A 23,807-nucleotide genomic window follows, 5' to 3' on the forward strand; every position below is an offset into this window, starting at 1 on the left:
CAAAAATTAATTCCAAATAATGACAACTGTCACTCAATCCTTGAAAAATATCAGAGGTTCAGTTTCACTTTCATACATTGCTAGTGGGATATGTACTGGTTTGAATACTGTTTCCCAAAAGTTTGTGTCCACCTAGAATCTGTGAACATGACCTTATTTGGAAAATGGGGTCTTTCCAGGTATAATAAAGTTAAGATGAGGTCATATTGGATTAAGATAGGCCCTAATCCAGTGACTGGTATCCTAATAAGAAGAGGGAAATTTGGACATGAAACACACAGAGGGAAAATAGTCATATGAAGATACAAGCAGAGACTGGAGTGATGTGTCTACAAGTCAAGGAACACCAAGGGTTGCCTGTAAGCACTAGAAGCTAGAAGAGGCAAAGAAGGATTCTCCAGCCTTCATAGGAAGCATGGCCTTGCCAATACCTTGATTTCAGACTTCTGATCTCCAGAGCTGTAAGACAATGGATTTCTGTTGTTTTAAGCCACCTATATCATGGCACTTTGTACAGCAGCTCTAGGAAATAATACATGGCATAAACTGGTACAGCCTACAAAAGAGGATATTGTTGGGCAATATCCAGTAGAAAATACGGATGCCCTTTGATCCTTCCCTCTTGTGCAGGGTATCTGTAGGTTAAATTCTACACATTGGAACACTGCAGCATTGTTTCCAACAGAAAACATTTGGAAACAACCTAAGTGTTCATTTGGCAGGGATTAGTCAATAAAGAATAGCATAAGAAAAATTCTTAATCACAATATAAGCTGGTCACGGAGATGGTAGTACAGCATGGAGTATATAGCCAATGATTCTGTAACATCTTCCTATGTTGACAGATAGTAACTGCACTAGTTGGGGTGAGGATTTAATAATGTGGGTAACTAGTGAACCACTTGGTTGTATACTTGAAAATCTAATTTAATCCTCAAAAAAACACAATAAAGCATGGCACAGTCCATACTGACACAGGATGTAATAGAAGGAGAACGTTCTTATGTACTGATGTAGATTAATCTCCAAGTTATGTTGTTAGGAGAAGAGGTGCAAGGTACAGAATACTATTAATACTTTCAATCCATTTGTGTAAAAGGAATATTTATGGACATTGCTTGTACATACATAAAATCTCTATTGACTTTGTTTGCCTTTTGGTAGGAGACTAGGACCTGGGTGGCTAGGAATAGGGGTGGAGAGAGACATACCACATATTCCACCCATTTTAAATTTTGAACCATGTGGAATGTATTATATTTTTTAAAATAATTAGCTTTAAATTTTAAAAAAAGAATATACAGTTGACCCTTAAAGAACACAGAATTGAACTGCACCAGTCCACTTATATGTGGATTCTTTTCAATATCTATACTGGAAAAATTTTTTAAACATTTGCCACAATTTGAAAAAAGCTTTCTTTTCTCTAACTTAATTTGTTGTAAGAATACAGTGCATAATACACATAATATACAAAAAATTGGTTGTTTATATTATCGGTAAGCCTTCTGATCAGCAGTAGGGTATTTATGAATAATTTAAGTTTGGGGTAAGTCAAAAGTATATGCAATTTTTGACTGCACAGGGGCGTCAGTGCCCCTAAACCCTGTGTTTTTTAAGGATCACCTGTAATTGACTGAACACATTTAACAAATGGGGGAGAAGGGCCAAATCTTCTTTACAGAAGAATTCTAATTAATACAGAGCATTGATAGAAATAGAAAAATCACCCCTTGCATGGCACAGCAATAATTGCAGCAGACAAAATCCACCTATGAATGATGATATTAGTGAGTGAAACTTTATGGTGAAAGAGGATATTTGCATAGCCTTAAAGTATCTCTGGCCCAAATATTGATGAATTTCTGGGGGGTTTTAACATGTGTCACAAGTTCTTTGATGCTCCACCTCCTGGCAGTAAGGCTTACTCCCTTCTCCTTGAGTGTGAGCTGGACTGAGCAACCGGCTGCCCTCCAATAGCACGTGGAAAGGGCAAGAGAGACACTGCGCAGTGGAGAAATCTGTCAGGCACCACCCTAACCATATGATCACGGTTTGCGCCACCAGCAGCAAGCCTTGTCATTATCATGAACCCCTGAAATGACATGATGAGTGCATTTCACCTGTGTGGGGTGTTCTTCCCCATCATGGGAAAACCATGGGCAAACCCAAATCGAAGGACATGCTACAAAACATCTGACCATCACTCTTCAAAAGTGTTAAGGTCACAAAAGACAAGGAAAGGCTGAGAACTGTCACCAACTGGAGGAGAATAAGGGGACATGGCTGAAGGGTATATAGGAACTCTCTGTACTGTCTTTGCCCCTCTTCCACAAATCTACAATTATTTGTTTTTTAGAAGTTGAAAAAGACCATTGTCTGGTCAAGATGGAGTAACAGGAATCAGATTCCCCGCCCCCCACCTGAAAGAACCAAAAGATGGCCCAGGAAACAGATGAATGGCAGGAGCCCTACAGGCCCCGGCTGACCTCCCTGAGGGTTTTCAGGCCTCAGCAGAGGTTTAAGCACTCTCTCCACACATCATGAAACAAGTCGACAGAAAATCAGTAGAGTACAGAGGATTTGAACAACACTATCGTCCAACTTAACCTAGTTGACATGAAAAGGGCACGCCACCCAACCAGAGCAGAATACACAAGGCCTGGGACCTTGCTGGCCCTTGGAGGCCCCAGGGACACACAGGGCCCAGACACAGAACCCATGGCTGCCTCAGGGTGCCCTCTAGTGTTCTTTTGAGGTTTTGGCAGCTCCGTATTTGACAGCTTCCCTACCTTAGAGGGCAGCTGCTTCCATTGTTAGCCTGCATTCCCTCCCCTCTCTGAGATGGGGAGACCTGAGAGAGGCAGAAGGGCTGGGTCCATCTTTTGCTTTACTCCTGTTTGTCCCAGAGCCTGAGACCCCAGCCCCCCATGACCCGGAGGCTGCCCCTCCCTCCTGCTGAGTCCTGCATACCCTCTCCCATCCTTGCTGACCCAGGGGACTAGGTTATTTCTCAAACTCAGCTTCAGAGGAGCTCCACCACCTCACCTCCAACTGGATCAAAGAAGGGGTGATCTGGGGCTACTGCCTGGCCTCTGGAGGAACTGTGCCAGGATAAGAAACTGAGATGCCTCAGGGTGAGAAAGAGAAACAAAGGGATACTCATGTGGTTGGGGGAGGTGTTCATGGGATGGTGAGGGAGACAGCACCATCTGTGGGGAGTCCAAGAGCAGACTGTCAGCCACATTCATGCCCCAAACTCTTGGTCCCAAATTTTATGTTGAGAGTGGGCCGAGAGGGCAGCAGTATGCCAGGGTTCTAGTCACTGTGAGCTTGGGCAATTTCTTAACCTCTCTGAGTCTCAGTTTCTTAGTCTCTAAAATAGAGACAATAAGGATACCAATCTCTTGTGATTGTTTGAAGAACTAATGAGCTTACCACAGTGCCTGGCACAGAGAAGTGTCCAACTGAAGTGCCTAGCTATTGTTACACCAGAGGAGAAATCAGAGGTTCAGAATTAGCAGGCAATGCACAGGTTGTAATTATGGACAACTCTGACGTGGTCTGCTCCCCAGAATCTCACAGTCCAGTGGAAAGGACAGTCCTGTAGAAAGACAACGGCAGTAAAATGGAGCAAGTGCTGTAGCTGAAGGACATATCACAGAGGACAGATGCAAGGAGATTCGGAGCACAGCACATGGAGCGCCCGTTTGTGCCAGGCTCCCTGCTGGCGCTCCTTTAATCCTCACACCACCACCACATGGGTACTTTGCTCTCTGACTCACAGAAAAGGAAACTGAGCACAGAGTGCTGGAGCATCCTGTCCAAATTCACACGGGTGAGATCTGAACCCAAACTGTTCTGGTCTAGAAAGTCCCAGACCTCTGGCATCTACAGATGCAGAAATGAAAATCCCCATAGAGTCTACCAACTAACCAACCTGAAAGGGGATGGGTCCTACTCCTAACCCCTCTTACAGGTCTGCATAGACATAGGCAAACGTATGCACGTCTATCCATATAAACACCAATTCTTGCCCATGACAAATGCTCAGAAAACCCTCTGGAAAACCACCCCCAGAATGAAGTGCACTGTTGGAAAAAAATAATCAGCCCAAATGAACTCAGACACATGGGTCCATTTTTAAATTGGTGGAGCCATACACAGGCCTGGGTATAATAAACATGTCACAAGCCCAGGTGCACACCAATATACACTCATGTGCATACCAGCAGGTGTGTAAATTATGAGGATAGACCTGAAGACATACTGACACACTCAGTGTGTAATTGCACTTAAACTCTGCTAATCATTTTTTTTAGGAGCTACATCTACTGAGTATCTTACTCTACAAGTAAGTGAAGATAAGGCTCAGAGAAGTGAAGTGGCTTGCCCGAGGTCACACAGCTAGTAAATGGCTGGGATTCCAACCCTGGTCCTGTAATATTGTGCAGGACGTCTGTCTCCACTGCTGTGCAGATGTGTTCGTGAGCAAACAGATGCGCCGTGGCTGGAGTCCTGTGTTGACATTCCCTGCGACCTTGTACTTATCAGATCCTGTCCTTGGCCACATTCTCACCTGTCTGTTCATAGGTGTGCTCTGTGGGCCTGTGTGTGAAGGACCAGTGACTTTGGCCTGGCTCCAGGTCTTAGCCTGGGTTGGCGTCACCCACGGATGTGAGCTTGCTGTCTCAGCCTTGCCAAGCCCAAAGTACATGACTCAAAACTAAGCGCTGTGCCCCAGGCCATCAGAAGCCTGGTGATGGAAGAATTCATAGGATTTCATAAGCATCTGGCCCAGGAATGTGATCAGGGAGGGAAGAGAAGGGAAGAAAACAGGATGTCCACGGGGTGTGCACCCGGGCAGGGTCCACGGACCGGGTTTGGCAGGGGAAGAGCTGCCAGGACTTGGCCTCTGACAGGCACTCAGCAGATGTACACTGTATGTGGGGTGGTGGAGAGGGGGCATCAGGACAGCAGCATCGCTGGTCATGGGGGCCCCAGAGGAGGTGGTGAGGGATTGAATAAAGGAAAGGGTAATAAATTAAAGATGTTAAGAAGAAGGGAGTGAATTCATCTTTTCCACAAATCATGAGTACCTGCTCTGGACTGGCCCTGGGGGTGCTTGGCAGACAAAGTGGACACAGTCCTGCCATTGCAAAGCTGAGAGCCTGGGAAACTGGACCCTTCACTGACCTGCAGAGTGATTAAGCCAGTGTAAGAAGTCATCAGTGTGTCTGAGGGAAAAAAGTGTGCAAGACAGGTGTGTGTGCTCATGCAAGCATCTGCACAGCCAAAGCATATGGTCTGTGAACCCAAGTACAGCCCTGTTTGTCCCCTGCCAGGCCTCCATTTGCCCCTGTCCCGCCCTATGTCAGAGCTGCTCTTATCAGTCACAGGACAAGGCCTCCTCAGCCCAGACCCTGGACCCCAGGGATAAAGACCCCCCAGCAGACAGACCTCTGGTGGCCTTCACTGTAGGCCTCTCGACTAGCAGCCCAAGGTGTGAGGACCACACACAGCCCAAGGCCACTGCCCTGGTGCCCAAGGGTGTGGGCTGCACCCACATTCCAGAAAGTGTCCCAGGGAGGTCCACACGGGTATGTGAATGACCCCCTGGCCATCGAGTGCTCACTCTGGGCACAGGCACTGTGCTAAGTGCTTTGGAGACACACTGACACTGATCAGCAGAGTGACCCTGGACATGTCAGCATCTCTGAGCCCCTGCTTCTAATCTTAAAAATGGGGTGACAATAGCCCCTTCCGATCTTGTTATAATAACCATGCATCATGATCCCAATAGTCATGATTGTTTTTCCAGAGTCCTTGTTTTCCCAGCTATGTTGTCTATTCCTCAACAGCATTGCTCGGGTCTCTTATCTCTGTTTTTCTCATGGCACTTCATTACATAGGACTTTAAGAATTGCTAAGCAAGGTTGTTATACTTGATAATAATGATGATAGCCATTAGCATTTATATAATAATAATAATACACAGCAATTTTGAGCTTTTATTATATATCAGGCATTGTGCTGAGCACTTAGAATTCATTCATTCAACAATTATTCATTAAATACCCAGCAAGTGCCAGGCTGTGTGCTATAGCATCCCTGCTCTTAGTGGGGGCAAGAGGGACAGACAATAAGCAATTTAACTCATGAATGAGATCATTTCAAACCTTGACAAGGGCATAAACTAAAAGTATGACAGGGACTGGGTGGACATGATGCTTCATGAGTAGTCAGGGATGGCCTCCCTGAGGAGATGACATTTGACCTGAGACCTGAAGGAGGAGGAAGAGGCAGGGAAGATGTAAGAAAAGTTCCCAGGCAGACAGAACAGCAAGTACAAAGGCCCCGAGGCAGGAAGAATTTGGTTTGTTCAAGACTAGAAAAAAGGGAGCATGGCTGGGGCAGATGGGTCAAGGTGGGAATGGATTTAGGAATGAGTCAGCAAGACTAGTGGGGTTGAGCCCCTTGATTATCATTCCAACCTTCCAGACAAGAGAACTGATGCACTTAGGGGGCAAGTGACAGGCCCAGCATCACATGACTCCAGACCCAGACTTTTTTTCCTTTACTCCGGGGCTACCACAGAGAGACTTATTCGTGTGATACACACCAATATATGCATACCGGCACACATGTACATGCACACACACGCACACTCTGCATGCTGACCCACTGAGAGCAGGGGTAGGCTTGACGGTCACTCAGCATCAGACTAGTGGAGATAGCCTGAGTCTAACGTTTTTCTTGGTGTCTTCTGGGGCCAGGTAGGTAGACCAGACATCCTCTTAGCCAGCATTTCAGAAACTTTGAGCCAATGAAAGGTTAAGTGTCAGGAAGAGGGAAAAGTTTCCTAACATAGGGGGCAGGAACTCTGAGGTGGTCTGTGGGAGTGCAGAGTGGCTGGAGATGACAGAGATGTGGCAGCCCAAGGGCACATCCGGGAGGAGGGACGGAGCCAGGAAGAGAAGAAGCAGAGGGAGTTGAGACTATTCTCAGAAGCTGTGCTCCTGCCAGGCCATCTGCCTGGCCTCCTCTCCCTGCTAAGATGGGGCACTCGCTTCCCACCCAGGCAGTCTGGGCAGCGCTGACCTTGAGATGTTCCTCTTCCCCATCTGCCCTTATGGCTGTACAGTGTGAAAAGATTCATTCATCAGAACAAGAGCAACATATGGAAGCTGCATGAAGACACTTTCATTTTTCTGAATCAGAATCAGGAGCTGGGCCTGGAATTTAGATAAGGAGTTAGGATGGGAAAAGTTGGGTGACCAGTCAGTGACCAAATCAAAGCTCAGTCCGGGGCCAAGGTCAGGATTTAGCCATGGCTGGGGACAGTGATCAAGGCCCAGGCTATGTCCAAGCTTTCAGGTCAGAGTTCAGCGGGAGTCCAAAGTCAGGGAATAGGGCTCATTCTGCGACCAGAGTCAAGGATCAGGGCTCAGTCAGTGTCCAGGGTACCGACCTCTCAGACTTCCCGGGATCCTCCTGATTCTCTCCCTGACCTTGCAGCTGGGAGGAGGAGGGAGCCTCTGGGTGGGTTGGCTCTGGACGGATTCAGGAGCACCTTCTAGCCTGAAGTGCCACCACTCAGGCAGATGAGCAGCACCTGCCTCAAACCCTCCCCTCCATCCTCTTTTCTAACCAGCTCACTCCCTGAGGGCGACACCTGGCTCAGTGTCCCTCATGAGGCTAACAGTCCTCACTGGCACCTCAGGGGACCAGAGCGGGGTAGGGGCTGTGGGGCCGGGCTCTTTGCCTGCCCCGGAAGGGCGCCTTGTGCAAGGATTTCTGATGCAACAGGCTGCTGGCTGAGCACCTTGGCACCCCCTTCTACTCCTCACCCCACCCCACAAGCTTTTCTCAGAAAGGGAAGGGCGTGGCAGTGGCCTGGACTGAACACACATAATCCCTTCCTTCCCTGGCTCTGATGGCTTCAGGACCAGCACGAGGCAGGCAGGAAGGAAGGCTGGCGGGCAGGGACGGGATGACTCAGCATCTAAGCACCGACTCCAGTGTTCGGTTGGCTCTGGCCTGGGGCTATTCGGGGGCTCCCTCCTCCTCCCAGCTGGAATGTCCCGGGCACAATCAGGATCCCTGGAAGTTCGAGAGCCCCACCCCTGCCATACACAACCCAGCAGTAATTATGTGGCTGAGCCCAGAGGGGGACTGGTGGCTGTGCAAGGACACCTAACTGTCAGGCCGGACAGAACTGCAAACCAGTTTCCTCTTGCAGTCTCCAGCTCCTCCCCCCACTGGTTGGGGAAAGGACCCCTCACCCTGGAGGAGGGCCTGGGCCTCCCCCGAAGCTTTCAGTCAGTGTCTCAGAGGCTCCTCACATAATGGATGGACATGGGCTTCAGAACCACGCAGATCCGGGGGAACCCCGTTGGCTTGCTGTGTGATCCTGGACAGGTCACTTCTGCTTTCTGACACCTGGCTTTCTCATTTGTAAAAAGAGCATAAATTCATCCTTAGCTCCCAGGGTTGTGGTTGGGATTATATGAGAAGGCAATTGAAGGACACTGCCTGCCAGGCCTGCCATATGGGGCATGCTTGGGGAATGGGTCCTTACCTCTCCCCTTGCCTTCAGCTCTCAAGGGGTGTGTGCTGGGGTTGAGGGGTGGCAGCAGCCTGGGCTGGGAGGAAATAACATTAGCCACTTATCATCAAGTGCTTACCAGTGCCAGGAACTCCTCTAAGCACTTCACAGATATTAACTCATTTACCCCTGTGTTTAATCCAATGACAATTTCCTGTAACAACAAGCAGTTCAGTGACCCTCTCAGGAAGGTACTGTCATCAGTTCCATTGTATAGATGAGGGGCCTGGGTCTCAGAGTAGCTAAGGGACTTGCCCAGTGTCATACTAGTACAGGCCAAGAATGTGGCATAATGCGGGAAACAAAGACCACTGGGCTTTAAGCCAGATGGACTGGCTCCTAATTCCCATTGCCCCCTCACTCCTTAGGTCAGTGATGTCACCTCTCTGAGCCTGTTTCCTCATCTGTTTCCAGGGATAAAACAGAAACTTGGGAGGAAGGTTTGAGGATGCAGTGAGATGATGTAAGGGAAACACCCACAAACAGCCATGCTCCATCCATAGGTACAAGAATCACATTCTTCAAGAAGACCCGGGCTCACAGGGCAGAGCAGGGTTACCCAGCAGGGCTGTGCCTGCCACTGGGCCACTGCTGGGCTGATGCTGTACCCAGGTACTGGCCTTCCTACCATTCCTGGGGCCCAGACTGCACCAGATTCAGATAATGAAAGATTTCTGCAAAACCCCTGGGAGGCCCCAGAGAAAGGGGAGGTGTTCAGTATCCTACTAAGGGCTCCCCAAGAGAAGCACAGGCCTAGAATTGCAACTCTTGAATCACACCATCCTTCCCAAATTGACTGTCCCAAATCCATTTACATATCTGTATTATTAATTCCATAAAGTTTATCTTTCAATCAGCTCATTTTTAAAAACTTAGGTAAATTTATTTAAAATGGAAAATTTAAATCACTGACCTCACATGGAAAGTCACTATCATTGGGCATAAAGAAGAAGTAACCATAAAATTATTTAAATACAAGGAAAGCAAAACAAGATTCTTAAACCTGATTCTTACTGACAATGCTGAGCTGAGCCCTGCTCTTTGTTCCTCCACAAGTCAGGTATTAAAGACATACGGGGGCTGTTAAACAAGACTTTCTCTCCCAGTAATTAGGGGAACAGGAAGAAAAGCAAAAGGAAATATGTGGGTCACAACATGATTCAATGCTATTTAATAGTCTCTTGAGACTCTAAAATCACCTGGCATCCTACCTCTGGTGCTCATTTTATATTTTGGAAAACACTGACCTAATCTAACTCTCTCTTCCTGTTTTACATATAAGAAAACTAAGGCCCCCAAGGGGAGGTGGCTTGCCTTCATCTCACCGAGTCAGTGGCTTCAACCAGACCTACTCCCACAGAACTCTTTCCAAGGCATCAGGGCCCTTCCATGGGGAAAAAGTTTTAAGGACACCAGTGGTGGGATTTCAGGCATGTAGCAGGCACCCCTCGACTCTGGGTGGGAAGGAGGGAGGCAGGGCGGCTCCTGTTACAGCAGTCCTCAGCCCATCCCCTTCTGCCCTCCCTCTCAGAGCGCAGCCCTCCTGAGATCTCCCCACAGTGTGGAGGGCCATCAGAACTACAGCAAATAGAAATGCAGCCTGCTTGGCTCAAGCACCTGGGTAGAGGGATGTTCTGAGCCTGGAGAAAAGGGTATTTGTGAAAATGAAACTCTCTCTCCAGGAAAGTGCACATTTTTTTCTATTTAATTTGGGGGGTGAGTGTCGCCATTTCTTTTCTCACTTTTTAACACATACTTATATAGCATTTATATTCCAGGTGCTTCACAAATAGTAAGTCATTGAATCCCTATGACAAACCAATGAAGTGGCTGTTATTATCTGTTTTACAAATGAGGAAACTGAGGCACAGAAAGCTTAAATAACTTATCCAAAATCTCACCACTCAGAGATAGTAAGATGTAAACTCAGGAAATGTGATTTGACTATGACATGAAGATGCTTTAACACATTTAATCCTGAAGACTACAATGTAAAGTAGGTATAATGAATCCCATTTTACAGATGCAGAAACTGAGGCTCAAGGCTATTCGACACCTGACAAAGCACTCAGGGCTACTGTAGACCCAACAGGTATTCACTTCTCAGCTATTTCCCTGTACCATGTGTCAGGAATTCTTGGTCTGGGGTTGTGCTACTCATTTCGGTACCATTTACTACATGGCTACTGAGCATTTAAAATATGGCTAGTGTGACTGAAAAACTGAGTTTTTTCATTTTATTGAAATTTAATTTTAAAACAGGTAAAATGTTTTTTTTCCCATTAAACACAATTTAAATGTTTGGGTAGGACAACATTTCACTTTAACCACTGAATTTTAGCTTCCATGCTGATTTATGTTCAAACTGGGTGTAAAATACATACCAGATTTAGAAGACATTAGTATGAAAATATTTTAGATGACCTCATTAGTAATACTTTATTATCTGGTGAAGTGATAATATGCTAGATATATAGGATTAAATAGAATATATCCTTAAAGTTAATTTCATCTGTTTCTTTTTATTCTTCTTTAATGCATGACTAGGGAATTTATAGGTGGCTCGTATTGTGTTCTACTGGAAAGGGCTGGTCTAGAGAATTGGGATTTGACAAGGATCCCAAACCTGGGGGACATGCCCAGGGAGCAGTTCCAGAGACCATATCCACGAGTCCAGGGAGAGGCTACCTGTTGCAGAGGTTGTGAAATATCCCAGGACAGCATGCCCAGGTTCAAATGTCAAGTCCGCTTCATAAGTGGTCTTAAGGTAAGTCCCTCACCGTGATTCATCTGTAGAATGGAGGTGACAGGGCTCAACTCAGTTCCTTAGGTGCCTCAGGGCCTTTGCACTTTTTTTTTCTCTGTGTCCTATCACATCTTCGCAAGTCTCACCCCTTCTCTTCCTTAAAATCTTAATTTAAACATCATCTTCCTGCTGAGCCCTAATGAAAATAAGCACTCCTCAGTTGTATCTGACAAAGAACTCATCTGTCCTATTTAATCAAGAAAATACCTGACACGTATAAGCTACATGAAATGATCTGGGTTATTGATTTTATATTCCTGATAGCGCTCTATCTTTTCAATGATTTATAAGATCCGTTAGGGCAGGGACAGGTCAGTCTTGTCACTGCTGAATCACCAGCACTTATAACAAGAGTCTGACACAGCATGAAACAGGAATGTGTGAGCAAACCCAGCCCAGTGCCAGCTTCACTGAGGGGCTCAAAAAAAACCCCAACACCTTCCTTCTCCTCTTACAGCGGTAGGATCTTCAACCTTAGTGTAGGCAACCCTATGAACTCTAGAAAATGAGCTCATTCATCCCTCCCTCCCCAGGGCAGGGGAGTTTCCAAGCTTAAAAGAGATACTGCAGCCCCCTGGTACACTCTGAAGGCTTTGAGACGCGGGAGAGCTGGCCCTTGGGGTTCTGGAACTAGAGGAACAGAGGTAACTCCACCCACATCCCATCTAACCCCTGCCAGGAGGGAGGAGTTATTTTTTGACACTGGTGAATTCAGACACTAAGATCTGAAAGGAATTTCCAAGAAAGGCGCTGGACCCCTGGGGCTGCACAGGGATGCTTCACCAAAGAGCTAGGGGCACCGGGGCCTCCAGGCCCGGGGTGCATAACCTGTAATAGGCACCCTGCCTTCCGAGCTTCCACTGTTTTCACTCTATTGAACATCCAGCATGTGCCATACAGTGCCAAGCATTTTACATGTATTAACTTATTTAAGCCAAACACAAATCCTATGAAGTCAGTACTATGATAAACCCATTTTACGGAGGAGTAAACTAAAATTGGGTCTTAAGTAGCTTTCCTGTAGACTGCAGTGGGTCTAGGCAAGTTGGTTCTAGGTTCCACTGCCTCTACCAGTGAATGAAATGCTGTGCCGTGCACCCGATCTCAGGTCTCCCAGGCACCACATGGGTTCTTTTGAGCCTGGAGTCTGCGGTCTTAGCGAAGCTCCCGGACTGCTTTTCCACAGAGGCCGCCCCTTAGTAGAATGGGAGACTGGAGCTTCCTCCCCCGGTTCCTCCTAAAGGTTTAATAAAGCAGGGGTAGGAAGGGCTTTATAAATGGGGAAGCAGCCGGGAAGCAGTCCGGGTTTGCTGCCTCCTCAGCGCCATCCTGAGGAGGGATAATATTCTTCGCGTTTCACAGATGGGAAAACTGACGCTCAGGAAAGCGAAATGCTTTTTCCCAGGTGATAGGGAGAGACTGTGGCCGGCATCCGCGCTCAATCTGCAGGCGCGCGGCGGGAGCGGGAGGAGGTGGAGGCCAGGCATCCTCCGAGGGCCGGGGAGGCTGGGGGGTGAGGGGCCAGTGTCGGGACCCAACGCTAGCGGCCGGGGCGGGGCGCGCTCGGGCGGTGACCCCGAGGGGCGGAGCTCGGGGATGGTGCAATCCCGGGCCTGAGGGCATCAGGCGGCGGATTAGCTCAGGTTTACATCACCCGGCAGGGAGCCGGAGCCCGGTGCCGGCGCCGCCGGGACACTCGCGGCGGAAGCGGCGGCGGCTCCGCACGCGTCCGACGGCTGAGCCGGGGCAGAGGTTCACCGGGACCGCGAGCTTAGCCGCAGCGCCGCGGACCCAGTCCACCTGCGGGTGCCCTGGGACTCCGCTGGGGAGGCGGCAGGACCTCGCCACAGCGAGGGCAAGGTACCCGTGGAGGCCGGGAGAGTTGGGGCGGGAGGGTTGCAGGGGCGGCGGGGGGCTGCTGCGTGTTAGAGACACCCGCCCCCCCGACACACACACACACACACACACACACACACACACACACACACACACACACACACGCAACTTTTAACAAAACCCGCCGTCTGGGGTGGCGACTTGGGCCGAGTGTTCCTCCCGGGTCTCAGGTGACACGGGCCCCCAGGGCTGGGCGAGGGTGTGCACAGGTCTGGCCTGGCAGCTGTGTCCCGGGGACGCAGGAAGCCGTGACTGCGGTGTCCAGTGTCGCTCCGAGAGGGGTGTGCGGTTGTCTGTTTTGTGTGAGTACGGGACAGGGCAGTTGTGTGGTTCGGTGAGAGGAGGTCTGTATGTGAGGGACCTGGAGGGAAGGGGGGCTGCATGCAGGGCCTGTGTAACTGGGGGGTGGCTCTGCGGGGGTCCGCGGGAGCCTGTGGAGTCCAGGTGGGGAAGTGTCTCGGGGCTCTGTGTCTCCATGGGCGGCGCGAGCTGTGGGGAAGGCTGCATACCTGGTGACAGGTGTCGGCGGTGCGGGGGACATGGCGGGAACAAGGCTGGGGTGCCCCGGAGGCCGAAGGCGTGTGCAGGGAGAGTGCGAGCGAGGATGCGGAACGCGGGATGCAGGTGTGCGTCCGGCGATGCGGCTGAGGCTCTGCGGGTTGTACTGTGCGCTTGGGTATTTTGTTCCCGGGGATGTTCTGTGTTGTGCCTGCAGACGCTGGGGTGTGGGGGACGAGGGTCGAGGTTCGCCCCTTCTCCCACCCCTGGGCCCTAGCCTCTTTCCCTTTGCCTCCCTCGCTCCCAGCCCCCCGCCGCCCCTCGGTTTCCGCTGAACCCTCGGCTCTGAGGCCACCAGCCGCGGCTTCCGCTCCCACGGGAGGAGCCTGGCTGCGGAGGGCGGGGCCTTCTGCCGACTGCCTTCTGCCCGGTTGGGGGAGGGTGTGTGCGTCAGACTGTGAGTGTGGCCTGTGGGTATCAGTGGTGCACTCCTTAGTGTGATAGCTTGGAGAGCTTGGTGTGTGTGTGAGCGGGCAGGCAGGCCCATGGAGGGCAAGGTGTGTGTCACTTAATGTGTGTGCCTGTCTCTGCCCTGGATATGTTTCTGCTGGCTGGCTTAGGCAAAGTGTGTTTTTGAGGGGCGTGTGTACACCTGTCTGCCCTGGGTTCTGGGAGTGTTTGGTATGAACCGTCCTTATTCCCCCCACCTCGAGGGGTGTCAGGGAACAGCCAGAGGTGGTTAGTTATTAGGGACCACTTTCATCCTACAGTAGAGATTCTAGCATGGCCTGCAAAGTCCCTTGCTCATCAGAGACCCAGTTACCCCCTTTGTCCAGTGGAGCTTATCATAGGCCCCACCAGGCTCTGAAGCATGGATATGGCCAGGCAGCCTGGAGTGCAGGTGTGGCCTCTGGAGAGCAGCACTTGGGGGAGGGTCCTGCTTCACAGGGCACAAAGCTGCTACACAGTCAGAGATCATCTGGCTTGACTGTCAGAACAGCCGCCTAGGTAAGGAGTGTCTTCCTAGCCTAATTCCTGGGAAGATTTCTGAGACTCTCAAGGGTAGCATCTTCAGCTATGAATAACAATAATACTAATGGACCAAAAGTAGTGACCATTTCCTGACACTCACCTTCAAGAGAGCCACTCTAATTTATTTGTGTTTTCATTTCATCATCACAAGAATCTTGTGGGCTTTGCATCCTGTTCCCACTTTACAGATGAGGGGCTTGAGGCACAGGAAGGTTGAAGAACTTGCCCACAACTACCCAGCCAGGAAGGGTCTGAGCCAGGATTAGAACCTAGGAATATCTGACTATAGCCACCCCTACTGCATTCTTACCAAGTGGGGATTATGGCCTTTCACCTGATGTGGGGGTTCCCTCCATTCCAAGGCAGCCTGTGCACTGGGGAGCAGTTGACTGGAGAGGTGGCCTCAGTCTGAGCATGGATTCAGTGCTAATTAATTTCCTGGTTAATCCTGCCTGGGACTCTTGGGAGGTTCTTTAACTGGGCTGCTGTCCATCTCCTTCTACCACCGCATCCTTAGGCTCCTTGTCCTCATCTGGAGTCTGAGTGGGTGGGCCGATGGGTCAGGGAGAGAACCTTTCTGCCCTCACATGCCACTGCCCTCTCCCCTACCCACCACACACACTGTTCCACAACTGCACTGGTGGTGGCTTCCTCCACAGTTGAATGAGGGAATCTTGGGGCCTTTGAGGGACATCCCGTCATTGGTTCCCTTCTCACCAGATGGTGAAACTAAGCTGTCTGGTGGACTAATTCTGCATGTGGATCTTGTGATTCTGGTAGCTCTGGGACCATCAGGCAATAGTAGACAAAGTTCACATTTGGAAAAAAAGAAATACACTCTACCTGTTTTGAAATATTCCAGCAGTAAAGGAATGCAGAATCTTTATTTTAAAATACTAGAATTGAAAGTTCCCTACCGAATCCCTTCTTCTCCTGGAGGCTTTCCAGGAAGCCAGGAGCTACTGTGGCCTGGGTACTGAGCTACCGAGCCTGTGTCCTTCCAGGACTTTTCCTGTAGATTTACACGCCTACATATATACAAATAGGGAGATACATCATTTTAGAGGCTGGTGCAGTTTTTCGCATAAGTGAGATCATCTTAGGTATATTGTTCAGCAGCTTGCTTTGTTCACTTGACAATATATCCATTCCAGAGCATACATTCATAGGTACACTCAGTATATACCTCATTCATTCATCACCCATCACCCCTCCTCCTGCCTCCCCTCCCACTTTCCCTCCCTTTCGTAGGCAAATTGCTGCCTGCACCACAACACTCAACAGATACAGTGCTAACCCTCTCTTCCTCCCTTTCACAGCCACCAAGTTCATTTCTCCACTTTACCTTTTTTCTTATTTAACAGTTCACTCTGGAGATCTTTCCAAGTATCACCTTTAAAAAAAATCTTTAAATGGCTATAATCATTCCATATATAGATGAAATGGAACTTATTTAACCATTCCCCTAATGATGGGTGTTTGTTTATATCACATGAGCCTCAGGAATAACCTTGTACTTGCATTGTTACATCAGTGTGTACAGAGTTTAGCGGTCCTTTTCCAGAGCTGTATAGTACTCCACCATGTGGCTATACTACGGCGTTTAATCAGCCCCTGACTGCTGGACATTTGGGGTATTTCCTGCCTTTTGCTTTTAGTTACAAGGCTGTAATGAACAGCCTTTCACATATTTAAGTTTTGGTGGGAATTTTAATTGGAGGATAAATTCCTAGGAGTGGGACATCCAGTTGGGGGTGTGCATTTGCTGGTTTAATACACACTGCCAAGTCACTTTCTGCAAAGGCTGTGCCAGTGTACCCTCCCACCAGCAGGCAAGAGAGGGACCACCAAACAGCCTCACTTTAGTGCCTTTCTCCCTTTCTTTCTAGATGCAAGCGACCCCTCTGGCTGCTCCTGTGGGTGCCCACTCCAGGAAGAAGAGGTTGGAGTTGGATGGTGATCTGGACACTGAGTATCCCACCCACAAACAAGCACGAAGCGGGCCCCAGCCCAAGCTGCCCCCCTGCCAGCTGACCCTGAGCCCACCCCCTGCTCCAGTCCATGCCCCTGCTGTGACCACTGCCTCCCAGCTTGGGCCCTATGTCCTCCTGGAGCCTGAGGAGGGTGGCCATGCCTACCGGGCCCTGCACTGCCCCACAGGCACCGAGTACACCTGCAAGGTACATCCCTTGAGACCACTCTCCCCCAGCCTCGCAAGGCCTAAGAAGGGCCTTTTGGCTTCATAGGATTGTCAGGGCTGAGGGTCCTCACATTAATTTATTCCTGTATTTGCTGGGGAAGCAGCCAGTGAGCCCCCAGCTTTCTGTCAAGTTCCGGGCTAGGCTGAGACCAGGGAGGTAAACCAGACAGTCCCAGGCCTGGAGAAATTCATGGCTTAGGCCCTATAGTACCATACATGTTGCCAGGGGGAGCTTAGGGGCCTTGGGAGCACAGAAGAGAAGCCTCTAAGGTAGTCAGGGAGGTGTCAGAAAAGGCTGAGTAGGAATTAACCAGGGAGAGGTGGGAGAAGGGAGATCCAGGCACTGGAAACAGCTGTTCAGAGGCCTAGAGAAGTGAGGGTATGTGCTTCAGAGAATTCAAAGGACTGCACTCTGGCCAGAGTGGAGATGGGGTATAGAGGGGGGCTGGTGGCCCCTGGGTGGTGGGGAGCCACCAAAGATATTTGCACTAGGGAAGGATGAAATGTGATAGGCATCAGAGCTCCTGGGACCCTGGAGGAGTTCCCTGAGACCCTGCCAGGGTCACTGGGCCTAACCTATAGCCATTTTACAGATGGAAAAACTGAAGTCAGGAGAGAAGGGCCATGCACAAAGCCACATAGCTCTTATGGCAAGGTCCAGGGTTCCTGGCAGAAATCAGGTTTCTTGGCAGAAATCAGGAAATGGGCAGGGCCAAGGCCTCCTGAGGGTCAGGCCCACGCAGGATATTGGCAGGGCTCACAGCCCAAAAGGACAGAGATGAGAAAGGACAATAATAGTATTTCCTGTGCACAGTACTACATTGATTGCTTATGTGCATACCTTCTAACCTTCACACAATCTATGCAGTAGTTACTGTTACCAGGTTTGTTTTATAGATAGAGGGCGCTGAGGCTCAGAAACTGGCTGCACTTTCATGAGATGCTCTTCTTCCTTCCCCCACCCCATTCTAGCCATACTGATCTTTGGCTGGGTTTCTAGAGCACCTCAAGCTCTTTGCTGCCTCAGGACCTTTGCATTGATTGTGCCTCTGACCTTGAAAGCTTAGCCCATCAGCATTTCTGAATCTTTCAGATCATTTCCTGAGTCCATCTGGACCACACTTTCTAAAACAGGTGTCCTCTTCCCAAATATTTTCTATTCCAACATCTTCCTTTGTTCCTGTGGAATATATTTAGTTTGTTGGCCTGTAAATATTTAGTTTGTTGGCCTGTTTACTGTCTCCCATATTGGACTGTGGACACCAGTGGGTAGGGACCATGGCTTCAGTCAAATTAGAAGCCCAGTGGCTGACACTGGTAGGTGTTCAGTGCCTGCTGGTGCATTGAAATTTTGGGAGGGCAGAAATCCTAGAGAATGGGAGCTGTGGCCATGCCGACGATGAACCTGAAGTTAATTCTGCATTATCCGCTCTTGAGGATTTCCTCTGCTTTGGGGGTTATTTTTGTTTGGGTTACTTGCTATTTTTCAATTATGGAACATATAAAGCTAGGTAAGGTAGCAGTTAAAAGCAAAGAGAATGGAGTGCACAGATCAAATCCCAGCTCTGCCACTTGTCGGATGTGGGACCTCTCAGCTTTGTCCTGGTTGAGTGACTGGTTGCTGAAGTGTGTGGCACGTGCCCAGAACACAGTAGTAACTAAAGTGTTGGCTGTGACTGTTTCCAAGCCAGCCCTGGCTCCACAGGTAGCACCTGTGCTCATGCTGTGCTCTGCCCACAGGTGTACCCGGTCTATGAGGCCCTGGCGGTGCTGGAGCCCTACTCACGCCTGCCCCCCCACCAGCATGTGGCACGGCCCGCCGAGGTCCTGGCGGGCACCCGCTACCTCTACACCTTCTTCCCACGGTCCCATGGGGACATGCACAGCCTAGTGCGCCGCTGCCGTGGCCTCCCTGAGCCCCAGGCTGCTGCGCTCTTCAGCCAGATGGCCGCCACCCTGGCGCACTGTCACCAGCATGGTCTTGTCCTGCGAGATCTCAAGCTGCGTCGCTTTGTCTTCATGGACTGTGAGAGGTGAGTGTGGCCACAAAGGCCCCAGTCACAGGCACACCCAAGAGGGGGGACATGATGGGGAAACTGAGGCCCAGGAAGGCAAAAGAACTTAGGCAAAAGTTGGAGAAGTGTGGACTAGCACCAATGCCCAGTTCCCAGGAAAATGCTAACTCAGTCCTACCAGAAGGCCCTGGGCAGAGCACTGCCTTTGTGATAATCATAATACTGACAGTGATGGCGAGCACAGCTGCACTGTCTGACTTGGTCTGATCCTTACCAATAGGACGTGGGCACTGTTATTGCCCCTATATGGCAGGTGAGGAAACAGGTCCAGAGAGGTCAAGTATGGCCCAAGACCCCACAGCTAAATAAATAGTAGAGTGGCGATTGAACCCACATGTGACTCCAGAGGCCAGGTCCTAATTCACTTGGAGCTTGAGAGGCAGAAGTTTGGCTGGGCTTGCTTGCAGTTTGTGGGTGACCCTGTGTCTCTGGGCCTCTTTCCCCGTTAGTGGGGAAAATGGCTGAATTGTCAAGATATTTCCAGGATTTCAAGGCCACAGTCAACAGCCAAAACAGACCCTGAGGTTTCCCCAAACAGGCACTTCTGTGAAACTGAGAATCAGTTCTTTTTGGAGGGGGAGAACAGAAAGGGACCTAGCATCCTGTCCCCTCTTGAGCCTCCTGGGGGGTCTCCAAAATATGTCAGGGGGCACACCAAGCCAGCACGTCTACATGAACATCCTTCAGGAGCATTGATTTCACCTGAAGGTTTTTCTTTGGGGGAGATAAGGGATGAATGAGGACAACCCTATTGCATTTTTTAGAAACTTTTTATTTTGAAATACTTTTAGACTTTCAGAAAAGTTACAGAAACAGTACAAAGAGTTCCTGTATCTCCTCCACCCAGTTTCTCCTGATGTTTAATATCTTGCACAACCATAGTACAACCATCAAAACTAATAAATTAACCTTAGGCTAGTACAATTAACTAAACCACAGATTGATTCAGATTTCACAAGTCCCACTAATGTCCCCTTTCTGCCTGGGACACAAGCCACAACCCCCTCCCACATTCGGTCATCACACCTCCTTAGTCTCCTCCTCTAAGACAGTCCCTCAGTCTTTCCTCAGTGTTCTTGACCTTGACGCTTTTGAAGAGTATCAGTTGGCTATTTTGTAGAATGCCCCTCAGTTGGGATATGGCTGATATTTTTCTCACAGTTAGACTGCAGTTATGCCTTCTTGACAAGAACACCGCAGAAGTGATAGGCCCTTGTCAGCATATCATATCAGGAGGCACATGCTGTTGGTATGGATTGCTGTGCTGTTAACCTCAGTCACTTGGTTAAGGTGGCATCTGCCAAGTGTCTCCATTGTAAGACTCCTAATTTACCCTTTGTAATTAATAAATACCTTGGGCAGGTAATGGAGCCTGGGCACATAGATACCTTCTCCTCAAACATTTGCCACTAAATTTGGCAACCATCTGTTATGCTGGTAGCAGTTATTACTAGGATGTTTCCCTAAGAGTGAGTTTCTAGTTCCTTCTTCTACATTTTATACTAAAATGAACATGCCTTTAGTGAGAAGTAGAGTGTAGAATTTGTAAGGATTTTTAATACACAATTTTGAATAATTTGGAGCTTAGGGTGAGTACAATACCCTCAGACCTTCCAGAAGTGAGAAAGAGCTTCCTTCTCTTGTTAAGGCAATAGTTTGAGAAGCACCAGGTAGAAGACAGAACTGAGTTCAAATTCTGGTTCTACTTTTTACCTGCTCTTTGGCCTTGAGCCATGGTTTTACCTCCCCAAGCCTTGATTTCTTTGTCTGTAAAATGGGCCAGTAAAGTCCTTAAGTCCTTTCCCTCTCCCTCTCTCTCTCTCTCTCTCTCTCTCACACACACACACACACACACACACACACACACACACACAATGCAGTGATTCACAGGAGTGGTGTCAGTATTTGTGAAATACTTGCAGGTACCCAGGAAGTGGTGCTATAGGAATAACATTAATAGCAGCAGGAGTAGAATGGTTATCATTAAAGTGCTTTAGAATGCTCCCTGGAGTTGTTTAAAGCAGAAATTGCAAATGGGGCTACACATACCTTTTTTTGGTCCCATATACATGTTCATTTGTTTTTAATTGGAATTGTTGCCAATATTTCAAAAAGTGGGACTTTTTCATTGAAATATGTCTTCCGGCTTCTCTTGGGGAGAAAAGGGAATGTGGGGCCACCTCAGGAGCTATCTGAGTGGCTCCTAGCTCCAGCTCTGGGTGGGTGAGAGCCAGGGTTCACTTCCCAGCCCTGTGCCCTATGGCTGTGAAATGGCATCCTCCTCACAGGTTGTACCAGGATGAGAGGAGATGCACCAGGTCCTGAGCTAGTGCTGGGTCAGCTATACAGTGGACACTCCACGAATGCTGACTGTAATGCTGTCGGGGTGCCCTTGTTAGGCTGAGCTGTTTGGCGTGGTCCTCACATTGCTTGTTTTATTACCTGCCTGGACCCTAAGTTTGCATCTGGTTTAGGAGAGGCTTAATGCTCTCAGCCCCTTCAGCCCCCTCCCTGGGGGACTGTTGAGAAAAGTGTTCCTTTTAGAGTTCTAGTTCAAACTGAGTTGCTCTGTGACCTTGAGAAATGACTTGACCTCTCTGAACTTGGGCTTCCTCCTCTGTAAAACAGGATCAATCAGCCTCACAGGAGTGGCTCATGTCTGCCAAATGCCATCAGGCACTGGAGAAATGGGTGCCATTAAGGGGGTCCCAATAGGAGCTGACCCCCCTCTCTCTGGCCCTGCCACAGGACAAAGCTGGTGCTGGAGAATCTGGAGGATGCCTGTGTGCTGACTGGGCCTGACGACTCCCTGTGGGACAAGCATGCGTGCCCGGCCTACGTGGGACCAGAGATCCTCAGCTCACGGGCCTCTTACTCGGGCAAGGCAGCGGATGTCTGGAGCCTGGGCGTGGCGCTCTTCACCATGCTGGCCGGCCACTACCCCTTCCAGGACTCAGAGCCTGCACTGCTCTTTGGCAAAATCCGCCACGGGGCCTTCACCCTACCTGACAGCCTCTCGGCCTCAGCCCGCTGTCTGGTCTGCTGCCTCCTCCGGCGGGAGCCAGCTGAGCGGCTCACGGCCGCGGGCATCCTGCTGCACCCCTGGCTGCGGGAGAACCCCATCCTCTCAGACCCACCCAGATCCCATCTCCGGGAGGCTGACCAGGTGGTCCCTGCAGGGCTGTGGTTAGAGGAGGTGGAGGAAGAGGAGGGAGAGAGAGAGGTGGGTCTGTATGGCTAGGGCTCCCCTACCAGACTCTCAGCTGCAACCATGGAGTGAGCTTACGGTATCTCTAAGCTCTCCTGCCTCTTTGAACTTAGCCAAACCTAAGTGCCTTCTAGAAGGGAGGAAGGAGGCAGCATGGAGAGTCCTGCACCCACACTTATGGGGTTCCACACACTTGTGCACATGACTCGGGCAGTCAGCAAGTCCTTGGGAGCTCACCGTGTGCCAAGCCCTGTTCTAGGTGCTTCAAACACAGCAGAGGATTAAAGAGACAAAACTGCTCACAGAGCTGACAACACCTTTCCAGTTTGGAAAATTCCAATAATTTCCAAGGGCATTTTCTACACTGGGCACACTAAGCATCCGCCCAGGCGCCTCTGACATGGGACAGTTCCTTTCACAAAGACACAGCTGCCTTTGTATCTTGCACCTTTTCAGAGAAAGGGAAGCATCCCTGTGCCAAGGGCTCCAGTCCTCTCTGACAGCTTAGTACTCCAGACCCAGGCCACACTAGGAACTGTGCTCCCAGCGGCTCTGCCCTGTCAGTCAAGGGACTCTCTGTCCAGGCCTGAGCCAAGAGTTTGGCCCGGAAGAACAAGAATGCAAACTATGAGGCTGGTCCTCATCTAACTCAAGGAGTGGTTTGGAATGAGGGTCCAGGCCAGTCCACCTCAGTGGCTCTGAACCTGAGCACCAGAGCTGGGGGACAGGACTGGGCAAGGTCTTCCCCGGCCTCCTGGGAAGTCCCAAGCCCTATTCTGGGGACACATTAATACTAGGGGTTTTGGATGCCACGAGTACATATTTTTACTTTGTGCCTAATAAAGGAGTTAGGAAATGTTTTTATTTCTCCTGGACATTTCTTCTGTTTTCTCTTCCCCTTCTCTCAACAGCTTTCCCTGCCTTCCCAAACCAGCCCCGTGGTGGAAGGCCAGAGGCCTTGTGTCAGCCTCAGCTGAGTGGGTTGTAAGAACAGATTCCCTGCTGTGGGTCTTCTGCGCTCCCTCTGTTCCTTCTGGAGGCAATGGTGTCAAAGTTAGAGTACTTTTGGACTGCAATTAACTGAAATCCTGAGCCAAAGTGGCCTTAATAGGAAGGAAATATCTTTCACACAAAGGAAAGAAGTCCATGGGCAGGGTGGGCTTCGGGGCTGGATGTTCAGCTCCCAGAGGTTCCCCAGGCACCCCAGGCTCATTTTGCCTCTTTGCTCTGGTCTCCCTAACGAATATGGGGACAATGGCTACAGCAGTCCCAGCTGTCACACTAGAGAGCTCCATGAGCAGAGGAGGGAGGAAGGTGTCACTGCAGTACTTGAGAACTCAGTAGCCTGGAGTCGGGCTGCCTGGGATTAGACCCTGGCTCCAGCACTCACTAGCTGTTTGTCCCTCAGCAGGTTTTTTTAACCACTCAAGGCCATAAAAAATGAATGAGGTATTTTATGTTAAGCATTTCGAATACACAATGCC

General features: G+C 49.6%; 1 protein-coding gene and 1 long non-coding RNA gene across 2 annotated transcripts in view; one reads left to right on the forward strand and one right to left on the reverse strand.

The window, feature by feature from the left end:
• Nucleotides 1–16,721, reverse strand: part of LOC108400438 (uncharacterized) — a 48,071-nt gene extending 31,350 nt beyond the window's left edge. Inside the window, exon 1 of the long non-coding RNA XR_005057621.2 lies at nucleotides 13,820–16,721. This is a non-coding gene — a long non-coding RNA (uncharacterized lncRNA). The remainder of the gene's footprint in view (nucleotides 1–13,819) is intronic.
• Nucleotides 13,076–23,183, forward strand: TRIB3 (tribbles pseudokinase 3). The gene is made up of 4 exons (XM_017665792.3): nucleotides 13,076–13,274; nucleotides 16,730–17,020; nucleotides 18,781–19,073; nucleotides 21,864–23,183. The coding sequence occupies exons 2-4, from the start codon at nucleotides 16,730–16,732 to the stop codon at nucleotides 22,354–22,356; spliced, it is 1,077 nt and encodes a 358-aa protein (XP_017521281.3). The 5' UTR covers nucleotides 13,076–13,274; the 3' UTR covers nucleotides 22,357–23,183.
• Nucleotides 23,184–23,807: the final 624 nt, after the last annotated feature.

This window comes from Manis javanica, chromosome 5 (genome assembly GCF_040802235.1).
Source record: "Manis javanica isolate MJ-LG chromosome 5, MJ_LKY, whole genome shotgun sequence".
NCBI classification, from domain to species: Eukaryota; Metazoa; Chordata; class Mammalia; order Pholidota; family Manidae; genus Manis; species Manis javanica.